At 44.7% G+C, this 17,290-nt stretch overlaps 1 protein-coding gene and 2 long non-coding RNA genes across 7 annotated transcripts in view; 1 reads left to right on the top strand and 2 right to left on the bottom strand.

Moving 5' to 3' along the window:
* The window catches only part of LOC310694063, a 132,519-nt gene that overhangs the window by 100,498 nt on the left and 14,731 nt on the right, over window positions 1-17,290 (bottom strand). The window lies entirely within an intron of this gene.
* Window positions 21-8,258, bottom strand: LOC310694052. 3 transcript variants are annotated; one of them, XR_014519497.1, is made up of 5 exons: window positions 7,799-8,236; window positions 6,718-7,645; window positions 3,024-6,350; window positions 1,416-1,618; window positions 21-383 (listed from the first exon to the last, which is right to left on the bottom strand). It is a non-coding gene; the product is annotated as an uncharacterized lncRNA (long non-coding RNA). The 3 variants fall into 3 exon arrangements; XR_014519498.1 differs by lacking the exon at window positions 6,718-7,645 and having other exon boundaries at window positions 3,024-3,159; window positions 8,133-8,232; XR_014519496.1 differs by lacking the exons at window positions 3,024-6,350; window positions 6,718-7,645 and having other exon boundaries at window positions 8,133-8,258.
* The window catches only part of ATP2A2 (ATPase sarcoplasmic/endoplasmic reticulum Ca2+ transporting 2), a 54,639-nt gene continuing 45,673 nt past the window's right edge, over window positions 8,325-17,290 (top strand). For all 3 annotated transcript variants that reach the window (XR_014519480.1, XM_083476677.1, XM_083476676.1), the window contains exons 1-3: window positions 8,325-9,784; window positions 10,782-10,799; window positions 10,888-10,970. Coding sequence is in view for 2 of the 3 variants with exons in the window: in XM_083476677.1 (XP_083332803.1) it covers window positions 9,667-9,784; window positions 10,782-10,799; window positions 10,888-10,970 (219 nt within the window). In the remaining variant the exon portion in view is untranslated. The remainder of the gene's footprint in view (window positions 9,785-10,781; window positions 10,800-10,887; window positions 10,971-17,290) is intronic.

The raw sequence follows: 17,290 nt of genomic DNA, 5'->3' as shown, positions 1-17,290 counted from the left end.
AGAAATGAGAAAGGCAAGTCTTTCTAGAAGCCATAAAGTTTTCTTTTTATTTCTCTGCAATATAATATTCTGATTTGAGGAGCAGCAGTACAGAGGCAAGGCAAGTTTCAGTAGCACCCTGGAGAACTCTCTGCAGGGCTCAGGCTGGAGAATTTGGAAGAGCAGAGCTCAAATGTTGCTTCAGCAACAGTCGTTCTCAGACTGGGCCTTAAACAATTCTACTGTCGCTATTAGCACCACTTTTCAGTGAGGCACTTCTTCATTTCAAGGGGCGCTGCTGCCCATTGACTCCCACTGAGTTGGGGCTACTATGGTTCCACTGAAATCCTTTCAACCTGAGGACCACATTTCTTCTGGGGGTGGCATGTCAGTGGTGGGCAGGACTGCAGCAAAAGGTGAGAGAGCAAGATTTTCTGAATGAACAAAGCAACCGTTGTGACCCCCTTTGACTTTGCAAAAGCCAGGGGTTTAGAAACACATGCACACACATTTTCATCAAGACAAGAAAGAGGCAATATCACAGTTTGAGGACACATTTCAGGCAGCCAAAAGCACCTGGGCCAGTGGTGTAGGACTGGAGAAGGCTGTGACTTGCAATAAATATTCAGTACACAAAATTGACAAGATAAAATCATCCCATTGTGACTTCACCACAAACTTCATGTCCAAAAGGAATTTGAATTTTTAAATAATGTATGTGTGTTGCACTTATTAGTGACCCACTACCCAAGGTTGTATAGAAAATGCACAGCATAAAATAGACTACAATAATAATAAGATCAACCAGTAGCAGCACAAAAACACAAAAACGCCAAATGACATCAGAGAAAATATCAACACAATTTAACAAAAATTATATAATCCAGCAGCTAGCAGAAATCCACACAGAGCTAAAGCCACACAGCCTAAAACAGTGAAATGCAGATAATTAACTGGCCTTGACAGAGTGAGGGACTTTACCTGGTGCTGAAAATTTGGTGCCAGGTAAGCCATTCTGGGAAGGGTATTCCATAACCAGGAACTACCTCTCAAAATTACTTCTTTCTCTTTGCCACCTTTCCTATATTATCTTATGGGGATACTGGGAAAAGGGCAACTGATGATCTCAGGATCCAGGTAGGTACATACAAAATTCAATCACGCAGAGGCAATGGATCAGTGGCATAGCGTGGGGGGTGCAGGGGGGGCCGGCCGCACCGGGCGCAACATCTGGGGGTTAGGGTTAGGGGGCGCAAATCCACGGGTTAGGGGGCGCAAATTACTTGCCTTGCCCCGGGTGCTGACAACCCACGCTACGCCACTGCAATGGATAGGACAGTTTTGAAAGCTGGTTACAAAACAGGAATGTTCCTGACAAACAAAATATTAATGTGGAGGCTTGTGGGGGGGGGAGAGAATTAAAGAAAGAAACATACCAACAACCCAGACTTTGACTCTTCATCCCACAGCTCATAGAAACTGATTCACCGGCATTACTTATATTGTGAACAAATGCAGAGAGGGATGAACAGCCCCGTTGGAAAAATCATTGAAATTCAGCTGCTGCCTTCTGAAGCCATAATCTCGGGACTCTTGCCAGTTTCAACCTCCTGATGCTAACAGGAACACCCACTATTGCCTGGCAAGAAAGATAATACACACAGACACACAAATAATTGTTCCGTTTACATACACTTAAAACAACATATGAGAAGTTTTCCCTTACTGGGTTTGTACAACTATTCCAATCACCTAAAATGTATTTCTTAAAATAAAAAAGTAGTTCAAAGCTTTAAGCTTCTTAAATAGAGCTTGACATAGTCCCATGATATCAAAGAGCAAGATGACTACAAAAATACCCAACTGTAGTTGCTATATTTAAACTGTTTTATTCTATCAGAGAAATGCAGCTTTATCATCTTCTAATTTTTATGCAATTGCAGGCAATGTTTATAGGCTGCCAGACAGCAACGCAGGCCTACAGCTTTCTAATTTAGCCTCCCAGTCAATCCCCCAGACCCAGACTAGTGTCAGTGGTTGGCATAGCAGGGCAGCTGCACCCCCCTCCACTGGCACAAGCCTCCTCCACTGATGGCAGCCCTCTTGAATGTGCTGATGGACAGCAGTGGCCATCTTACTGCTCCTGTTTTCTTACCCTAGCCTACTTACCTACCTGTGAGATGGGATTCACAGGTTCATGGAAGATAAGGCTATCAAGGGCTATTGGTCATGGTGGCTATGTACGAAGGCAGCAGCCTGCTGCTGAATACCAGTTGTTGGAGAACAACAGTGAGTGAGAGCTCTTGCACTCCTGTTCTCCTGATGGGCTTCCCATCGGCACCTGGTGGGCCAGCAGTATAACAGGATGTTGGACTGCATAGGCTTCTGGTCTGATCCAACAGGGCTCTTCTGATGTCCTTATGTTCCCTGGGAAATGTCAGCAACTCTTGCTGCTCCATCCACTCTTCACTGTCACTATCTGCTTCTGCCCCACTGTGGAGAATGGGCCCAGAGGGGAGGGGCAGGTGTCAGTTGGTTAAGTCCAGAGTCCTAAATTACCTAACTACCGAGGAGGTAGGACAGTGGGTGGGTGGCAGCTTCTGTGAGTGGGCCCAGTGTTACTTGGGTACATGAGAGCCCACAAAAACAATCAAAACCAGGAGCTGCTAATGGATTCCTCCAACAACAGCTTTCTGCTCTCTCCTCCTTCACTTGCTGAGATAGCACCGAATCCTACCTGTCACAGCAACCAGTGGAGGAGACCTGTTTGCGTGCACATGGCCTAAAATGTAGGAGGAATAGATTAGTTTCCTCTACCACCATTTCACCATCTATGTTTTACTCAATAGGAAAGTTAAAATAGTTTTCCGCTCACATTCTTTCACTGCTGAGTTATAGGATAATTGGGAACTTAATTTCTGTGAGCAGTTATGACAACAGCAACAAACGCTGAGAGTCACAGTGGTCTGGTCATATAGTGTCTGAATTGAACTCCACAGCTTAAGAACTGTAGCTAAAATTGGATTAAAAAATAATGGAACTACCTGGTTTCAACCTGGATGGCAGTGGACACTTAAGTATATCCCTATTTATCCATCTGCACACATACAACAGTCTAGGCTATTGTCTGATGGAGAGAAGGTTGAATATTGTCTGCATCTATATGGATGGGGCCCAGACCTGAAATAGAAAGGGCATTGCAGGTCAGCATTTGGATGAACTGACTGAACTGCATGGGGATTTTGAATGGCACCCTCCTGTGCTTTGCTTAACTCCAGCCAAAGCCATTAAACACTGGCCTGACATTTGAGCATCAAAGAGAACTCCATTGTCACACATATTAAGGACAGCCACCAGCATAACTAACAAATCTGCCACCTTACATAATGTGGGGTGAGTGCATGATCATTTTAAGCAGATGTCCTTCTTGAGACCAAATCCCATTTATGCTTTCATTCATTTTTTAAAAATGCTTTATCCACTAACACATTGTGGCAACGAAGATGGAAACCCCGATTCATTCTGTATCTACAAATTCTCCAGTACTTCAGTGCTGGGGCCTGAAACAAGCCACACTCTCTGAACTGAAATGCCTTCCTCCTAATGCCAGATGATTGCAACTCTTTGCTAGTGAAATACCCACCATGATGATGGGCAGGATGTACGCAGATGGAAAGCTTCTGCATTGCAAAGACTGGAGTGGGAGTGGAGGATGTCCTCTGTCTGAATACCAAAATGAATCTGTATCAGTACCAGCCTATGTGCAGACCCTGAACCAAACCAGACTTCCTCCACAAAGGAGAAGCAGAACCCAACTTTGAGCCCCAGCACAGATGAGGACCATGGGAAGTTAACAACTCCTAAGAAAGAACTTAAATATTCCCCTCTTGAGAAGGCTGCAATAATGAGGGACCAAATGTTTGTTTGGAAGACTGAAGCCTCCATGTCCTCAGTCCTGCTTGGGAAGAGCAGGTACGTACTAGTGCATGCTCTGGATCAGAGCCCCATGGAGATGCCAGAAGAGGCAGAGCCGGGTCTACTGTAAAACCATCAGTTACTGATTGCAAATTGTTGGTGCAACAGCTGTGAGGGGGAGGTCCCCTGCCCAGCTTTCCAGATCCTGCTGGACAGCTCCTTGGCTGCTCCAACTCCTGTCCCAAAACATCCTCCTTTGGCACCACTCAGGTTTGGAGGAAATGGAAAATTACACCCCATGGCAGCCTTCACTAATCTGATGCTCTCCGGATGCTCTCCAGATGTTTCGGACTACAAACTCCCATGATCCTCTGGATCATGCTGGAACGGATGGGAGTTGTAGTCCAATATATAGCCTGTCAGAGAGGGTTGGGTCATCTAGTGTCAGAGCAGAGAGCAATGCTACCCTCATTGACCTCATGCACAGCTTTTTCTCCATAGGAGAAGATAACAAGCAATTAACTTATAAAGGACAAAGCAATGGGATCATTTTCCGTCCATTATGAATCAAGAATGCTTCTGTCTGACTCCCTATCCTCTTTCACAGGTCCCATATTGAATCTGTGTTTAGGTCAGCCTATGACAGAATGTTGGGGTCTGGTTCTAATACAGATAGATGAAGAAGGAATATCAGGTCAATAGACTAGAATAGTATAATCCAAAGTGGAAGGTACTTGTGTGTATATTTTAGTATTCAGGGCTGATTAATATTCTGTCCAGTGAGCTATATTTTGTAATTATTATTATTATTTCTTACACGTTTGATATAATAAAAAATAAAACCAAGATAAAACTAAACAGAAAAGCTAAAAGCATTTATGTGCATAAAAGGCAATTTAACACATCCCACCCATTAGTGGAGGCCACAAAATCTAAAACACTCCAAGTTAAAGGCCAAAAGCCTGTATGAAAAGAAACATTTTTGCCTGGCACCTAAAAGTAACATATTTGGCCGTAATGGAATGGACAATTACACTAAGTACCATTAGCCAATATATTGTATTTTCATAGGAGGGAGGGAGGGAGGGAGGGAGGGAGAGAGAGAGAGAAAGTGTGTGAGTGAGTGAGAGTGTGTGTGTGTGTGTGTGTGTGTGTGTGTGTGTGTGTGTGCATATATTCAATTTCTTTCCCGTCTTCATATATACAGCGCCATTAACATTTGCAGAATAAGAGAAGTGGAAAAACCCTTGCACTATAGGTCTTTCTCACAAACTATATTTGTATTGTGAGTGAGACAAAAAGGGGGGGAGAAAGGATAAGTGAAGTTTCACACAGAGAGTAGGTGAGAAATTGAGTTAAATTTTAGACATAATTTTGGATCAGGGTGAGAATTATGAGATTAGGCCAAAGGTTTAATGAAAGAGGTAAATCCTGATGAGGAACCTAAAGTAGGAACTTGTGGGGGTCTGGATACGGCTACCATGAAACAGGGACAATCTGCACATGCTCAGTGTAACTCTTTGCCTTCTTATCACTTCACATGACCTGGATGCTGAGCTTTCAGGTATCCTGATTCAAAGCCTTCATAATCTCTATTAAAATATTCAGGATTACTTTAGAGGTGAAAGGATATCTTGCAGCATGAGTGACGGCCAACTTCATCAGATTAATGAACAGGGATTTTATTCCATTAAAGCCAACAGGATTTCACTGAGAATTAATTTGACCTCTTGCGGTGCTGCCTTTCTTGCCAAGGTCCCACTCTGCATTCACACTGCAATCTCAGCTCCTCGGGAGCAGAGAATTCGTATGTGTTGGTCTCCCTTTTAGTTACATTTTTCTGTAGCTTGCTCCAGCTCAAAAATTAATCTGCCTGAAGCTTTCATGCTTCCACAGTTTACAATCAGCTTTGATGCCTTCTCACAGACAGGCCAAAATAACTTGCTTGCCAGTGAAGAGAGATAAATTGGTCAAGAAAACACCATGCGTTTCCAAATTATTATCCCTTCAGGAGAGCCTGATGCTCTCATCTAAATTCCACAGAGGTAAACAGGGGCAGGGAGTAATATTTCAATGTTGGTTTTAAGGGACAGAATTAGCCTATTTGTAGACACTTTGATTGCATCTGCATAGATAGTTCATTCTTCTTTCAAGGTTCTAGCTCCTTTCCGGCAAGAGAAGTACTAATTTTAACTCCTACCTGATAAAATGTGTTGACCCATCATGCCCTCTCAGACAAGCTTTTATCACTGGATGATAAAGCTGGTCTAAAATCTAGGGAAGCATTTTGTACTAATAAGCAGTTTTTCAGAAGGAGCAGAATTTCCTGTTCTAGTACTGCCTTGGTGTGCATACTTTTGCTGGTTACAAAACATTAGGGGGCAGAAAGAAGGGGATGATGCGTATTCTCCAACATTTGACGAATGCCAACACCACTTGTTTTATATTAAGATAGCCTATTATGTAGGGGCGTGGGTAGCGCTGTGGGTAAAACCTCAGTGCCTAGGACTTGCCAATCGTCAGGTCGGCGGTTCAAATCCCCGTGGGGGGTGCGCTCCTGTTGCTCGGTCCCAGCGCCTGCCAACCTAGCAGTTCGAAAGCACCCCCAGGTGCAAGTAGATAAATAGGGACCGCTTACTAGCGGGAAGGTAAACGGCGTTTCCGTGTGCTGCGCTGGCTCGCCAGATGCAGCTTGTCACGCTGGCCACGTGACCCGGAAGTGTCTGCGGACAGCGCTGGCCCACGGCCTCTTAAGCGAGATGGGCGCACAACCCCAGAGTTGGACACGACTGGCCCGTACGGGCAGGGGTACCTTTACCTAGCCTATCATGTAGTGCCTTCCAGATGTTGTTAGACTCCAACTCTCATTAGTCCCAGACAGCATGGCCAATGGTCAGCGATAAACAGAAGCTGTAGTCCAACAACATCTAGAGGACACCACTGGCACCAAGTTTTATAGTATATATCAATACGCAGGGGTGGGAAACGCAAGAACTAATCTTCCTCCCAAATTGTAATCTGATATCCCAAATATAATTTGCTAAAATAATAATAATCTATTTGTTTGCTGTTCATTTGGACACTTAAGATATCGTAACCAAATTTTGTATGATGGTTCCTGAGATCAAGTTTTTGTCTATGTTTGGATACAATTAGATGCTATTTTGAATCAAGATGGTGGACTGAACCTTTCAAAATTGCACTTTCTTTTTTAGCTTCTTACAGTCCTAAGCAATGCCAGGTACAAGGCAACTAGTAGTAAATAAATAATGTTGGTGCCACCTGCTTGAGGTCGAGGCATGGTCCTCTTGTGTGTTCCAGCAATACTTACTGAAGACTGATGATCTTAAACAGCATAATGCACAGTTGAAATGCCTGGGAGTTTGACCTTAAATAGATCAAATCAAAGCACTTTCAGCTCAGGCACACTGGAATCTGTTTTGTAACAAGTCAGAATCCAGTCCTGTCTACTATCAGCTAACAGCTAGGCAGCAGGGGAAAGACTGCCCATCTTGGAAGACCAAGAAACATTGGAAAGGGCCATTTGGTGGTGACACTGTAGGACTGTGGGATATCCGCCCTTGGAAGATCCACTGGGCCTCTTCTGTGTCAGAGTTGCGTTTTTTATTTCACAAAGCCTTCAATTTTGTATTCCATCCTTCCTCTCTCCTCCCCCCCCCAAATGATTTTGATCGGTTTTTAATCTGCTGTTTTTTATTTGCTTTTATCTGTGGTCCTTTCAAATAGTTTGCTGTAGTCAGTGGCGTAGCGTGGGTTGTCAGCACCCGGGGCAAGGCAAGTAATTTGCGCCCCCTAACCGTGGATTTGCGCCCCCTAACCCTAACCCCCAGATGTTGCGCCCGGTGCGGCCGGGCCCCCCTGCACCCCCCCCACGCTACGCCACTGGCTGTAGTTTATACGACTGCTTATATGTTCCTTGCCTCAACTGCTTTTAATCCTGTCAACTGTTTTTCAGGTCTGCAGGCATAAAAGGGTGGGGTTGAGGGGATAAGAGTAATTAATCAAATCAACAATAGCGACTGTACTTCGTGAGGTGAACATGCCAAGAGTGTAAAAAGCATGTTGTATATTAAAAAGTGCTGTTAGAATCGCGGGGGGGGGCGCATCTGCCCTCATGGCAGCTGTGTGGAAACGGCAGAAAAACGAAGCCGTCTCAATAAGAATGCCTTTTGAGAGGTAGAACGCGTGTGCGCGCTTCAACATGTTCTCACACACACATGTTAACGTGTTTAAAAGATTCAGGTAGGCTCAGGTGTTGGAAAGGTCAGCTGGGCGTGTCACACGGGTGCGTGTGAAGGCCGGCCACGCGGCCCCTTGACCTGACGGGACCCGGAGGCGGGCGGGCGGAGAGGCCAACGGCCGCCCAGCGTCGCCTCAGGGAGGCCAACGGGCAGCTCGCCTCCCCTCCCCCAGCGCGGCTGGAAAGAGGAAGGCGCTCGAGAGACTGGCCTCGGATCCTTTTCAAACCGGTTTACATTGCTTTGGTTTCGACGCCCGCCCGCCCGCCCACTCCCTTTCCAAGCGAGGCCGTTCCCGGAGTTGTACGGCACCAAACGTCAGCGCGCGCCGCAAAATCAATCCGCGGGGCGGGCGGGGGGCTCATTTTTTTATTCTTCGTTTTGTAGACGCCAGTGACTCCCTCCTCCTCCTCCTCCCGCCTCCCTCCCTCGCGCCTCTTCCCGGCTTCTGGCGAAATCGCAGCAGCAGCAGCAGCAGGATACGGGTTGTCGCGGTGACGTCACGACGGGTGGGCGGGGCCTCTTCCCCTCCCCCCTCCCCTCGCTCTCCTCTCTCGGCCAATGAGCATCGTCCACATGCCGCGGCCGCAAGAGGGGCAGCCGCGAGTTGGCTCGGATAAATTCTATTAGAGCAGCGGCCGCCGGCTCAGCCAGCGCCGGGGAGGGGAGCCGGGACGAGGGAGGGCAGGAAGCGGGAGAAAGGGACACCCCAAAAGCCCCGCCGCCGCCACACACCAAAAGGGGGGCAGGAAGCCGGAGAGCCGACCGAGGCCTGCGCTGCCGAGCCGGGGAAGAGCGCGCCGAGGAGCCGCCGGTGCTGCCCGTCAGAGGCGGGTGGGGCGCTTCTGTCTGCCCCCAACCCTGAGGGCGCTCGCCCCTCAGCGAACCCGGAGGGAGGCGAGGCGCCAAGGGCCAGTTCCTGACTGCGAAGTCAGGGGAGGGAGGAATCCTTTAAAAGGGGGTGTCTCATAAACCCCCCCCAGTTTGGGTAGCAGCCCCTTCCTCCTATTTTTGCCACCCCCTCACAAAACACCCCTCGAGTTGGACCCCTCGCCCTGAGGGAGAGCGGAGAGGGCTGGGTGACGCACCCTTGCCAGTAAAAAAAAAGAGGGGGTGCCTTTCTGAGTTGGGGTGGGAGGAGGGGAAAAGGGGGTTCATTGCCCCCTCACCCTGGTGGCAGCTGTGGGCCGTCCCTCCCCCCGAAAGACCTCTCCCCAAGGGGTGCGCGAGCCTTGATTTACTGGCTGGCTTCGCCTTGCTAGAAAGCGCCGGGCCCCCCCTTGATCTCTCGTCTTGGATGGTGACAAATCCGGGGAGGAGGAGTGGGGATCCGTAGGGGAAGGGCGGGCGGCGAGCGAGGCTAGTGGTGAGCGAGGGTAGGCGCCGCTTTATTTTTTTTATTTGCTGCTGCTGCTGCGAAGAAGGAAGAGGAAGAGAGGCAGCGAAGGAAGGCGAGGGAAACCCGAGCGAGGCTCCATTTGCTGCTGCTTCTCCTCCTCCGCCGGCCTCAGCCATGGAGAACGCGCACACGAAGACCGTGGAGGAAGTTTTGGCGTATTTCAGCGTCAACGAGAGCACCGGGCTCAGCTTGGAGCAGGTCAAGAAGCTCAAGGAGAGGTGGGGCGCCAACGGTAGGTCCTCGCCGGAGGGGAGATGCTGCTGGGATTGCCTCCCCCTCGCTCCCCTCCGCATTTCTTTTTATCGCCATTCTTCTCCTCTTCCCTCGGCCCCTTCTCAAGGCCTAATCGTGTGGCCAGCCACGCACAGGACAGATCCGCGCACCCCCCCCCCCAGAAAAAACCGGCATCTGCTTCAGGAACCGGAATAAAAGGAAAGGGAGAGAGAAGATGGCTGACTCTCGATCCACCTCGTGGGTTCCCTTCCGTGCCCCAGGCTTCTGGGGCTGTTCCAGCGTACAAGCTGCCCGCCCGCTTCCCTTTCACCTTTAACGAGGGCAGAGCTGCTTCTGTTTTACACGCAACACGTTTTATCTCTCTCTTTCCCCTCCCGTTCTTAGCATCTTAGCCTATTGCTTATTTGACCTTTGTTTCCTTTGTTCTTTTCCTTCCGGCTTGGTTCCTCATTCCTGTTAAACGCTCTTGGTTTAAAAAGAGGATTCTGAAGGTGCGGGAGGGGGCGAGAAGGCACACTGCTTTCACTGTGTTGCAAAACCGGCATTTGCATAGGAAATTGTATGACGGGGCCAGAGGTGAGGGAGCTACCCTTGAAAAATGAATAAGTGTATTTTCTTTCCTCCTTGCTTTTTGAAAAAGGAAGGTTGAGGGAAAAATAAAATCTCTTTGCCTGAGGCTTAAGAGAGGTGTGTGTGTTTAAACACCTTTGACCCTGTGTGTGAAGCTCCATTAGAAGTTATGGTTGGCAGCAGTGATGACTTGGCTGAATTTGTAACCTCACCAGCTTGATGCTTAGGGTAAAATGCTGGGAGCATGAGGCCTGCTCTCTGTCTCAGTGAAAGAAGGCACCTTAACCATTACATTGTTTGTGCCTAAAAAACCCTTTAATGCAGCTGAGGCTTCAAGTATGGATCCTATTATACTAGTTTCTAATAATATCTTGTTTTTTCTTCCTTTCATGGACGTGCTTTCCGGAAATCCTTATCTCTTAAAGAGCTACCAGCTGAAGAAGGTAAGCAAGTTTGTGAGGCATTTCATATTTCTACATGACATTAATCAGTGTATATTTGGCAACTTATGTCTACATTTTTTCTTGGCAGGAAAAACTTTACTTGAGCTTGTTATCGAACAGTTTGAAGATTTATTAGTTAGAATTTTGTTGTTGGCAGCGTGTATATCATTTGTAAGTATCTTATATTTTTTATTTCATATTTGTCTGACCTGCCATGTATATAAACCTGCCATGCAGATTCTTCAAAAGTTCTTAAACTGAGAAGTGCAAAAACCATACCTTTTAATTTGCCTTAAGTTTTAGCCTTGGGACCGAATATCATGTTTTCTACCAGAAAGTGTTTTGTCTCTGGATTTTAGTGCAGTTACTTTGACCTCAATCCTAACCATATTTTCTCAGAACAAGTTTGATTTTGCTGGGATACTGCAGTTCAAAGTTGTGTTTTAATATGGGGCCAGGATTGCATACCAGTTAAACCAGATACACACTAACATTTTTTGATACATAGTATCCATGGGATCGATGATATTTTTTTATTTGAAGTAGGATCTCCCAGTTCTTGCCTGTTAACCTTGGCCCCAGTAAGAAGGTGAACTAGTATTCTTTGTGTGGTTGATTGTTATGAAACTAACTGAGACTGCTGGAAATCTTTTTTTGGATGCAATGCAAACTGTAAATAGAATTTGCATGGGGGAATATTCCAGTTGCCTTCCCTTGCTGATAATAGCAAGGTGACAGTTGTTGCTCTTGACAGTGACAAGAATGATGACAGCAGTGATGGCACCATTGTTGACCAAATTTGGTAACTGACCTTTGGGAAGCCTCCTGCTTTACATGCAGAATTGGTAGGATGGGACTGTGAAACCGGTTCTGGATATTTTTACTTCTTCCTTATTTAAAAGCCGTTGAATAGACTTAACATTGTCTGATGCCAGCTCTGTGTTTGCGGAGAAACAGTTAGATATTCAGCAAAGATCAAAACAGAGGGTGGTCATGGTTCACACATTCTGACATGCTGAAAAGGAAGGGGTAAACTGTAAAAGCATTACATGTGGAGATGATACTTAAACAGGATGGCATGGTCAAATGGTAGTGTTCTCTTTGGTGAGACTTTAGCTCTAAAACGCTTGGTAGCATTGGGCATGTAGTGCCAGCCTAAACTATGGACAGGGTTGATGTGAGGATGATGGAGATAAAGAATGTACAGCGCTTTGTAACCTGAAAGGTAGGTTAGAGAAGGCTGGGGTTTGTAGGACTGTGTGCACACCAACATGTGCTTTCATTATATATGGCAACTCTAGAGTTCCCGTTTAACTGCAGCTTTTTGTGACGTATTAGCACTTCTGGAGAGCCCCATTACTTCCAGGAGCAGCTTTTCAGGGATCACAAGGCACTGTGGTGGGAAGAAGGGGGTTTAAAAATGGGTTATATGTGGAACCTCCAAGATAGCTCTCCCCAGTTGTGGATTTATGTGGCAGTTTTCAGAGGAACTAAATTTAATCTTTGGTGCCTTTTTAGAAGCTATAAGAGTAGAAAACAGTAAATGGTGCAGAGCTCTCTTAAGTGTTTGCAAAATAATTGTGGCAGTAAGAAATACGATCCAGAAAAAACGGGTGAGAGGAGGGTTACCCCTTGTACTAATATGTAGCATAGCATGTTGCTGATCTTGAGCCAGTGAGGGTTTCAGATATCTTGACACTGGCATGTGCTTTCAAAGAAGATGGTCTTCAGTTCTGGTACTTATGCATCATTGCAGTTAGTCAAAGCTTGGCACTGATTTTTCTTGTGGAGACGATTGGCTTAGTCATTCTGGTTTTTTTCTTACAAAAGTTAACTATGTATGACTATGCCACTTTAAAATGAGCGAACATTTTATGTAAAGGAAGTTGTGAGTATGAGATGAGACCAACCCATTTTGGGGTTCACTAGAAGGTATGTTAGTAAATGTGGATCACTTGTGCATATTCAAAATACATTTGCAGTTTTAAAATAGCATTATTGGTTATAAACCTGATTTTGAGTGACAGTCCATTATTTGTGTTTATGATTTGATTAGAAATGCTCAAGAATTATGCATTCTGAAAGCGGACAGTTAGTGAGCACTGCGTCTGAAAAGCTGTGCACGTTAACAACGTGAGATGACATGACTTGACTTACCATGCATAGAATTCCCTACAGTTATTATAGCGTGGGTTGGGTTTTCCTGGAAGAATCTTTCCTTAAACAATTTCCAGGAAGCAAACCAGTGAATTTATTTCTCCAGAATATATTCTAATATTTTGAAACTGAATCTGGGGGATGTTAATTCCAGAGTTAAAAGCTAGCAGAAAAATGTGAATAATTTTGCTCTCCATATAGTCTTATTTAACTGAATTATTAAAAGTTATTGCTATACAGTGGAACCTCGTGTTACGTACCACCCTCCTTACAAATGCTTCGGGTTACGGGCTCCGCTAACCCGGAAGTAGATGCCCTTTGTTGCGGACTTTGCCCCAGGATGCGAGCAAAAGTCGAGCAGCGCAGCAGCAGTGGGAGGCACCATTAGTGAAAACACGCCTTATGTTAAGAACAGTTTCCGCTTACAAACAGACCTCCAGAACAAATTAAGTTCATAACTGGAGGTACCACTGTAATCTTAAGGTTTAATTTTATGCTGATTTCAGTAATGTAGGCCTGTATAGAGTATAGATCAAAGATACTTGTTTACTCACTATTGGCTATTTTATTTTAAAAAATGACTGTAATCCTTGAATAGTTGCTCTTGAACAATTTCTTTGGTTAAGGTTGCATATGGATGTTGAAATGCAATCCTAGCAGAAGCTTTTGAGATTGTCTTTAGAATTGCTAAGTTTCCATAGGTCCAAAGCTGACAATATTCTAGCCTATAGGCTTTTTGACACCACACATTAAACCATAGTTTGAAGAATAAATTGTTTCTGTGTGAATAAGCTAGTGTGCTGGTGCATGCTGCTGAAAAGTTCGTGCTGAGTTCCTCTGCTCTGCCACAGGGAACCAAGTAGGAGTCTGGCTTGTTGTGATATCTGAAACCCAGCTCATGGTTTGATTTTCCCCAAACAAACCATGATCAGTATTCTAAAAATAAACCTTGGTTACTACTTGTGGCTTGTTTCTCTCCAAACAATGAACCTGGTTTTAGACGTCATGACAAGCCAGGCTTGTTTCCTGGCAGTGTAGCAGGAACTGGGGAGGAGTGGAGCAAGAACTTTGAATGCACCAGCACACTGCATGTTCACATTAAACCTTTTTTAGAAGTATGGTGTAGTGCAGTGATGGCCAAACGTGGCTCTCCAGCTGTTTTGGGACTACGACTCCCATCATCCCTAGCTAACAGGACCAGTGGTCAGGGATGATGGGAATTGTAGTCCCAAAACAGCTGGAGGGCCAAGTTTGGCCATCACTGGTATAGTGTAACATCTGTCATGTCTGCCAGTTGGTTGAAGTGTACAATATAGAAAAAGTATTGCACTCACTCGGAGACCTGAAAAAGATGCTTCCTCACTTTTCCCCTTGAATTTCTGATGCAATTTGGAATCTTAATGTTGGAACAAAGTATTTAAAGGGCCCTAATAGTGAAGTGCACTTGAATAAGCCTCTTCCCTCCAGAATAATGGGAGAACTGTGCTCCTGAGGAGTTGTGATGATTAATTTACAAAGAGGCCAGGCAGTGCTTAAAAGGACAACTGTGAAGTGTACATTAGGGGAAAACGTGGGCCTATACATTTTGCATTTCCCCTCTGAGGGAAATAAGACAGTGTCTTTTATCTGTTTTACTGCAAAACAAGCATTTTGCTTAAATACAACCTTCCCCAATCTTGGTTCCACAGACTGTAGACTACAGCCCCCATCATTCCCAACCAGCATAGCCAATGCTCAGGGATGATGCAGTTTGGTCCAACAACATCAGAGAAAACAAGGTTGTGGAAGGTTACTTTAATGTGCAGAGAATTATGTATTGTGTGTAATTCTGGATGATTTTATTTTGCTTCCATATTCATGTGTTCAGGTCTGTAAGTCTATAAAAATAATAAGAATATGCAACTTCCCCTTTCTCTGCTGATGAGTGCTTGCTACATGTTCATCTTGAACAGTCTTGTTGATGATTTAAAACTCAGAACACCCAAAGTTTGTGTGCATGGTGCTTTGTTTGTAAAATAAGGACAGAATGTGAGAACCACTACCCTATAGATTAGGAAAAGTAGTACAGTGGTGCCCCGCAAGACGAATGCCTCGCAAGACGGAAAACCCGCTAGATGAAAGGGTTTTCCGTTTTTGAGCTGCTTCGCAAGACGATTTCCCCTATGGCCTTGCTTTGCAAGACGAAAACGTCTTGCAAGTGTTCCGATTTTTTTCGCTCCCCCCTTTTTCTAAGCCGCTAATAGCCTTTTAGCTGCTAATCCGCTAAGCCTTTAATAGCCGCTAAACCGCTAATAGCACTAATCCGCTAAGCCGCTAATAGGGTTGCTTCGCAAGACGAAAAAACCGCTAGACGAAGAGACTCGCGGAACGGATTAATTTCGTCTTGCGAGGCACCACTGTACATGCAAGGGAAGGAAAATATTGTGATTCCAACAAATGAAATTATAAATATTGGACTCTATGGCAGGAATCTGGTTCATTTTTATGAACCAGTGTGGTTGGTGCTGGAGTAGAACTGGTTTGACTCCCTCCTTAGCTGTGAAGCTCACTATGTCATCTTGGGGCACACTATTATCCCACCTCAAAGGGTTCTTGTGAGGATAAAATGAGGTGAACCTGTGTATTCCACCTTAAGATCCTTGGGTGGAATAGTGGGATAAAAACAATACAATATTCTTTGCCCTATGAAAGTATGATGCCATATTGCCCTGACCAGTGGCCTTTCTTGTGTTGTCTAATTTTGACGGGCAGTAGCTCTTGAAGGCCTTGGAGGTGTTTCATAGCTGTGCCACCTAAGATCCTCTCACTACAGGTTGTGTGACTTCTGGAGGTAAAGGATGTGCTCTATCGCTGAATTATGCTCCATTGTCAGGGAGGGCCTTTCTCTAGCACCAGTTCCTACCATATTAGCCTTGATTCTATAATGCAGTTTGGGAGATGTGACGTTACTTATTTTCCTGAACAAAAATGGCTTGCTGTGCTTCTAATAGTGACCATGAAATTGGCATGGGCAGTTTAGTACACACAGTTGTTATCCTGGTGCTGGATAATAACAGATGCAACATAGATAAGGTTAAGTTATTGGAACATGAAGGATCGTCTTACTCACTTGTATACAAAGACACAATCCTTCATACTAAGCATTCATACACAGTGTTCTAGCTTCGGCATTCTCTGACTTCTGAGAATCGGCCTATGTATCTGATGTTGCTTCTTACAGAGTAGGATACTTGTAGCCTAAATTACATAGCCACTAAACCAAAAGCCTCTTTTTTGGTAACTCCAGTAACTACAAATAAAATCCTGCTCTCTGGCAGATTGAATTTAGTTTTGTTAATTTTGTTGAACTTAGTTTTGTTAATTTTGTTAAACTTTGAAACAGGATTGAAGAGAGATTCTAGCAGATGTGATCTATGCTTATGTGTGATATGCCAAATAGTGGAGATTAGAAAATATACGCTATATGAGAGTTTAGAAAGGAAGGTGGCTTTATCATTCTTTTTAGAAATTTGGCAAGCTTTAAACATTGAGTATTTTTATCAAGTATTTGATATGCTGTAAAGCAGGTACTGTATCTTCAACCTTTTCAGACGCAGCACCCACTTTTAACCCAAACATGCATTTGGGGACCCATTTCTTAATCTTTCACCATAATATATTTGTGTAGTGGTAGTGCTCCTATTACGGCCCACCTTGGATCAAACTGTGACTGACTAGTGGATCCTGACTCACCATCTGAAGACCAGTGCTGTAAAGAATAATATGTAATGTATTAAGAAGCACTGCAGTAAAAAATTATAAAAGAGGGGTGTTAAAGATTTTACTTGGTTAGTGTAGAAGAGGGGATGCAGCTCATTTTATGTGGCCTTGAAAGCTGGCTTGAGTTACTCATTTCTCTACACCAGACAGATTAAGGGAATGATCGAACATGTTATATAAAATGGTGAGAAAAGTCTTGGTATGTAAAAGTGCTGCCTGCATTCTGATAAAAAACATAATTTCCTTTTATAATGACCTCCCTTGACAACTTGTGGACGTTTCCCCTTCAAATTTGTTTTCAGGAGGCATCTGGAAGTCACGTAATCATCTTATTAATTTATTCACTGCCTTTTTGACCATGTATTTGTTTGACAGACTTGTAATATAAATTAGCAATTTACCTGACAAAAGTTTTTTAATGCTTGTAGAATACCTAATCCTATTGTGCATCTAGCAGAATGGGCACAGTGATCAACTAAATACATCTTTGGTCCCAAAACTGCTTAGAAAATTATCTTTGTGGCAGTATTTGGCTACGTCACTGTGTGTAGCATTGGATTAAACATAATATGTAA

Source organism: Podarcis liolepis (genome assembly GCF_965112155.1).
Source record: "Podarcis liolepis genome assembly, chromosome: 15".
NCBI lineage: Eukaryota > Metazoa > Chordata > Lepidosauria > Squamata > Lacertidae > Podarcis > Podarcis liolepis.
This window is presented reverse-complemented; position numbering and strand designations above follow the sequence as displayed.